We start from the raw sequence: 6,354 nt of genomic DNA on the forward strand, positions 1-6,354 counted from the left end.
GGGGAGGAGGCAGAAATCCTTAATAAATAAAATTTTAAAAAAATACAAAAAAAGAAGAAATCTGTCTGCCCTTGGACTCACCAAGGACCACTTAAAACGGGCTCCTCGGATTGACTGGAACAAGTGAGGTTGGCCTGGCCTGGGACTTTGAGAGAAGGAAGGGTTCTAGAGTCAAGCCCAGAGGAAGAAGGAGGAGGCAGGTGCCCTTCCTCTCTTGTGGGTACCCTCACCCACCTCGTCCTCCCCCTGTGGGCCCTTGCTAAAGTACTCTCATTGTGTCTTCCTCACAAAGAGCTGCTCTTCTCCAGGTAGCATCCTGAGCTGACCCCATGCACACAGCACCAGCCTTCAGAGGACTCCTCCCCTTCACGACAGAGAGAGCAGTGCACCTAAAGACTCACTCCACACCTTCCCTAGGTCCCTTCTCCGTCACCAAAGGCCCTGCTGCTTCCACACTGGCTGGCTGTCCTAAAGGACAAATCTGCAGGATCTGCAGGTCCCTGGGGGCCCAGTCCCTGTTTAGAGCCTCAGGCACCTCAGTGGAGGCTAAGAGAACTCTTTCTCTATGCCCACAACAAGCTTTGTCTGTCCTGCGGTCACCCAGCCACTGCTGGCCACCCCAGTGTGTCTGAGAATCCACAGCCACACCTCCCAGATCCCTTCACTTGACACCTCTTGTTCATTGTCTGGTATAGTGAGGAGATTTTCCAGCTGAGGTCACCATACTGTAGTGTGGAGCCTGCTGGGCAGAAGTCACAGATGACCTTTGTCCTAGCTCCAAGGCTGCTCTCGAGCAAGGGCTTAGGGCTCTCATTCCCTCATCTTCCTTCTGGGGTGACAACTGAGTGAGACCATGTGTGGCAGGTGATGCGGTCTGTGTGGTAGCCCAAGAACCTGCAGTGCTGGGCACCCAGAACTCACCGTCCTTTTCCAGTCAGGCTGACCGTGCTAGCAGGTGGGGTCTCACTGCTGGGGTGCTGCTAGACACAGGGTCTCAATACACAGTTCAGTCTGTCCTAGATCTAGCTATGTGGTCCAGGCTGGCTGCAACACTCGCTCTTTCTGCTCTGGCCTCCTACGTGCTGGGATTACAGGTGTGCACCGTCATGCCTGGTTTGCCACATACACGCTCTCATCACCATTTTAAAGGAACAACAAGTTTCCAATGAATTGCTGGAGTTTCCAAGACTGCCACCCAGATCAAAATAATTCACTTTTCTTTTTTTGGGGGGCGGTGGGGGGGAGGTGGACAGACAGCTCAGCGGGTGAGTGCTTGCTGCACAAAGTATGAGCTCACAACAAGAACCTGTGTAAGAAAGTGGGTGTAGCCACAGGCTTACATGTAACTGCAGTCTGTGGGGTGACTTCCGGGGCTTACAGGCTGCTAGCCTAGTTCCAGGCTTAGCGAGAGATCCTGTCTCACATGAATAAGGCAGGTAGGGATAGAGCAGGACACTGGACATCCTCCTCTGGCCTCCGCATGTGTGTGCAGATACATGCACTGACACACAGCCATGCTCATACACCACACTCAGACACACACACATAGACACACGCCCACTTTTCCTATCACATTTACACCACCAATCTAGTGGGAGAAGGGGCTGAGAAGCCTGGGAGGTCTTACAGGTGGTCCCTGCAGGGAACGAACGCCTTGAAGAAGGAAAGGCTATCTATCCTCTCTCTGCTCCTTGTCCCCGAGCTTCACTGCAGAGAAGACAACTACCCTCCCCCCTCAGGCCAAAGTCCTCACAAGCGTGATACTATGTGACCCAGGTCTTTGAATGACATTGTTATAATGCTGACGTATAACATGCATTCCATTCCCGTCGATGAGATTGTTGGCTATTTTTTCCGTTGAGCCGGGATTCATTTTCTAAACATGCTGTCTTTGCAGACCACCTAACACACGGGAGCAGAAACACGGTAGCCACCGCAGTTTTCCTGTCAAGTGGCTGTTGGGTGAAATTCCCCGTTCCTGAACACTCGGCAGCACAGCTGTGCGGTGCTTGGTTCACTCTCTTCATGGTAAGGCAGGAGTGCTCTAGCTCCTTGGTTTTAGACAGTTCTTCTAATATGTAATGAGAATAGCCCTAGATCTACTAAAATCGTCGCTAATAATCACAGTAACTAATAAGGACAACTACAATGCTCATTAATACTAACAGTGGCTAACAAAACTCAGAACGGCAGCTGACACTGACAAGCAGCTGCCGGTGTCTATAACTAATAATCAGGAAACTTTCCGGGGCCCGCTCAGGCCCTGGCACAGTGCTGGGCACCCAAGTGTGGCATCTCAGGAGTCCTCGTGACCTAGCTGTGAGGTGAACACTATTCTTATCCTCATTTTACAGGCAAGGAAAGCGAGGCTTAGCAAGGGTCTTCTCAGAGGTCACCCGGTTACAGATGGCACGGAGACATTTGCAATAAACAAACCAAAGAAGTTTGTAGTTTATTCCTGTTGTCTGGAGAATATAAACAGCCACACTGTCTGAGTAGACGAAAGGCTGGGCTGGAGTAACCGTTAAGTGGTTAAAAACACTGGCTGCTCTTCCAGAGGACCTGGGCTTAATTCCCAGCACCCACACAGTGGCTCACAGCCACCTGTAATCCGGTCCTGGGGATATGAGGCCTCTTCTGACTTCTGTAGGCACCAGGCACACATGTAGTGCACAGGCATGCATGTAGGCAAAACACCTAGGTACATAAAATTGTTAAAGTTTTCAACAATGAGCACATTTGAAACCCACTCCAGGGGCTAAGGAGACAGCTCAGTGGTTAAGAGCACTGACTGCCTCTTCCAGAGGACCACGGTTCAATTCCCAGCACCCAAGTGGCAGCTCACAGCTAACTGTAACTTAAGTTTCAGTGATCAAACTCCCTCACACAGAGATACATGCAGGCCAAATACCAATGCACATAAAGTAAAAATAAATTATTTTAAAAATCTTTTTCAAAAATTAAAAAAAAATAAGATCAACTTCAAAAAAGAACCACCGAAGCCATGATTCTTGAAAAAATACTTTCAATCTAAAAAAAAAAAAAAAACAAAAAAACAACCAAACATGTAATGTCAGAATGTAGCATAGCAGTAAGCTAGCATGCTCACACAGCATGCATGCAGCCCCAGGTCTGCATAAACAAACATGCCCTCATTATTTATATCCATCAAGCAAAGTTTATATCACCAACAGCCATGAGAGAGTTCCATTTGTAGTCTCTGTGTTGTTTAGAGTTCTCCATTCAAGATATGTGCTCCTTTTTTCTCCTATTCCGGGTCTGAGACCATTACGGGGTTAACATGACAAGCCATCTATCTCTAAGTCTACATCCTAAGTCCTAAGGACTCAGTAGAATCACAGAAACCAGTATGGATGGGTGGGCGGGACTGCCAAACTCTTTGGTTTTCTGCTCACTCTCTCTGGAAATCCTCCTGAAAGTTCAGGGCTAGGAGTGGCGGCCCTCAGCAAGCTCTGGTTGGGGCTGGTCCCTAGCCAGGCCCTGGAAACATCTCTGCTGAGTGACTGTCAGAATTCCAGCTGCAACCTGAGACCCTCTAGGAAGCAGCTATAAAAGGAAACAGCCCCCTCTCTGGTCTCTAACTCTCCGAATTAGTTAACAGTTTTCTTCCCACAGTCTCCCTCATTTCTGCTAAAATACTGGTCAAAACCTCAGCACAGACAGAAACTGAATTCCAGCCTGAAGCCAATCTCTGATTCATTCCTAGGCGAACTGAGCCCATGAGTTGCCCTTATGTCTTTGGCAGGTGGGTCTAGACTTCACAGAACAAAGGTCTGAGTCAGGAGTGGTGATCCAAAGAAATCCAGGCAAAGCCATGGTATGGAACTGGGCTTTTACCTCACACTCTGGGTGCCTCAATCCCGAAAGCATTTAAAACTGTGACCTCAGATGAGTTTGCTATTGTCATTGTGACATCATTTTCCACAAATAATAATATCACACCCACTATCTTTATGTTTCCAGCTAGTTCGAAGACGGAAGGAATTATGCCCTGAGACCGTTTTGCCGATCTCTTTCAATTCTCCCCGACCCGTTGTCTTTTTCCAAGTTTTAATCTGCGTCTTACAGAATGAATGGTAAAGCACTCAAAATCCAAAGCCGGTGACAGAAAAAAAGACACAGGACAGAAAGCGCAGGCTGAAGCCGAGCGTGGAACACTCCTCACTCCAGTCTCCTTTCACGCCCACCTGCCAGATTACACACTTTACCACACACTTTTTCCAACACCGAGAAGACAAATGCGAAAGGCGAAGGGTACTCATGCTCGCTGCGGTGTGCAGTTGACTAGCACGCAAAAAAAAAACAAAAAAAAACAAAAAAGGAATTCAAGACCAAAGCCTGCGCATACCCACTACTCCTCCAGAAAATCACCCAGGGAGAAAGCCCACAGAGCCCCAGACACCTACCGCTATGGACCCAGAAGATGTGGCAACAAACACTTTGATAACCATTTCGACAGTCGGAAAGAGGACTCCCCCTAACACACCCCTGCTAGGGAAGTCGCTAGACAAATCCCGCGGTGACGCTGGGAGAGCAGGTGCCAGGTCGGTGTTGGCCGCTGTTCCAAGGCTCTGCCCCCAGCCCTCCCCGTCAACCAAGAGGCTAAAGGGTAACAGAGACGCATCCTGGGTTTCCCCCTCCGTTCGGGATGTCAGGGAAATGATTGGCTGATAAAAGCAGCTCCTGGACCCTTTCCCTTATCACTTTAAAGGCCTGACAACAGTCCCTAAAAGGCCAGGCTGGAGCTCGAGAGCGCACCAATCACAGACCTATGGAGAGATGCCTAGGGCAGAGGAGGCGGGGCCTGGGGAGGCTGGGGGCTGTGGAAAAGAAGCCAGGAGTCCGGAGCCTAGGGAAAAGCCCCGAAAATAAAACACCTTTTCCAGGAGGGTTTTGTACAAACAACAGAGTTGTGAAAACAGAAGCAGCCAGAGTGGCCATTCAAATGAAGAGCAACTCCCTGTTTAAAGTTTTCTAGAGGGTTATTTTTAAACAATCCAGTGAGCTGTCTGTCACACACGATCCCTTAGGAGTGGCCTGTTTCCTGCTTTCTCTACCAGCTGTCGGGTACTGTAGAACTTCACGGACACCTCAGAGGCAGGGAAATAGCCCGTGGTTGCCTGATGACTGCAACTAGCAAATTAACTTCCCTGTCTTAAAGACTTTGGGGGATGGGGATGTTTATAACAAATTCTGATACATCTTATTTATATAGGTGATTTGAATAGCAGTAAAAAAATCTAAATACTGGCCGGAGACATGGTTCTAACACCCTCATACCAATGCACATAAAATAAAATTAAATATTTTTTTTAAAAAATCTGAATACAAAACTAATAAAGAAGTCTGAGTGCTACCAGCCCAGACGCTGTTGATGAGTGTCATGCGATGGTCTCCTGGCTAAAGTCACTCACCTCCAAGCCTGATGACTTTCCTGGAACCTCATAATGGAAGGAAAAAACAAACACACAAGCATAAACATTCATACACACAATACACACACATACACACAGGGACACACATACACACTCATACAGACACACATGCACACACACATACATGCACAAATACACACATATGCACACACACAGACACACACACACACACAAATTAAAAAATCATGTCCAAGAGCATTAGTGGCAAAGGCCTGTCACTTAGGAAACACTGTGAGCATTGGCCTCCCTCTGGTTCCAGACCTTCTTCTTTGCCTGCTGCTCATCACGGAGGAGGGGAGCAGGGTGGAACCTCTTTGGCTTCTGAGCCTACTCCTTTCACCAGTGTCTCAGAGACTCTGAGATCTATCCCTGTCACTCAGGTGGGTGTCTATGGTAAGAATGACCACTCTTATCCCTAGAATCCAGCTCAAGGTCAACTAATTCACAAGTCAAAATTTAACTTTGGAGCAGCATGAATTTATCGCTATAAACGTAAACAAGTTGGAAGGGAGAGTGACAATGTGACCATTAAGAGAAACAGCATCAATAGCTTCTCCCCTAGGCACAGGGTTGAAATCCTTCCTGTGGAGCACCTCTCAAGTTCAATCAAGAGGACAGGATTACCCAACATGCACTCTTGAACTACTACACCAGTGAGCCCATCCTGCCTGGCATGCCTGTATTGGAGTGTGCAGGGTCCAGCGTTGCAGAGACCACTGATGTCTTTTCTCCCAGCAGTACCCTGCACAGCACCTTCCAGTACTATGGAAGCTAGTCAGGAGCAGAATGATGTGGGAGTGTCTATCAATCTGTTGATTTCATTGGTTAAGCAATAAAGAAACTGCTTGGCCCTCATAGGTTAAAACATAGGTGGGAGGAGTAAACAGAACAGAATGCT

At 48.0% G+C, this 6,354-nt stretch overlaps 1 protein-coding gene across 1 annotated transcript in view; it reads right to left on the minus strand.

Moving 5' to 3' along the window:
* LOC102001875 (SH3 domain-binding glutamic acid-rich protein) overlaps positions 1-4,779 on the minus strand; it is an 18,864-nt gene extending 14,085 nt beyond the window's left edge. Inside the window, exon 1 of the mRNA XM_013352628.2 lies at positions 4,428-4,779. Within this exon, the coding sequence (XP_013208082.1) occupies positions 4,428-4,472 (45 nt within the window). The 5' untranslated portion in view covers positions 4,473-4,779. The remainder of the gene's footprint in view (positions 1-4,427) is intronic.
* Positions 4,780-6,354: the final 1,575 nt, after the last annotated feature.

Source organism: Microtus ochrogaster, chromosome 2, assembly GCF_000317375.1.
Source record: "Microtus ochrogaster isolate Prairie Vole_2 chromosome 2, MicOch1.0, whole genome shotgun sequence".
NCBI classification, from domain to species: Eukaryota; Metazoa; Chordata; class Mammalia; order Rodentia; family Cricetidae; genus Microtus; species Microtus ochrogaster.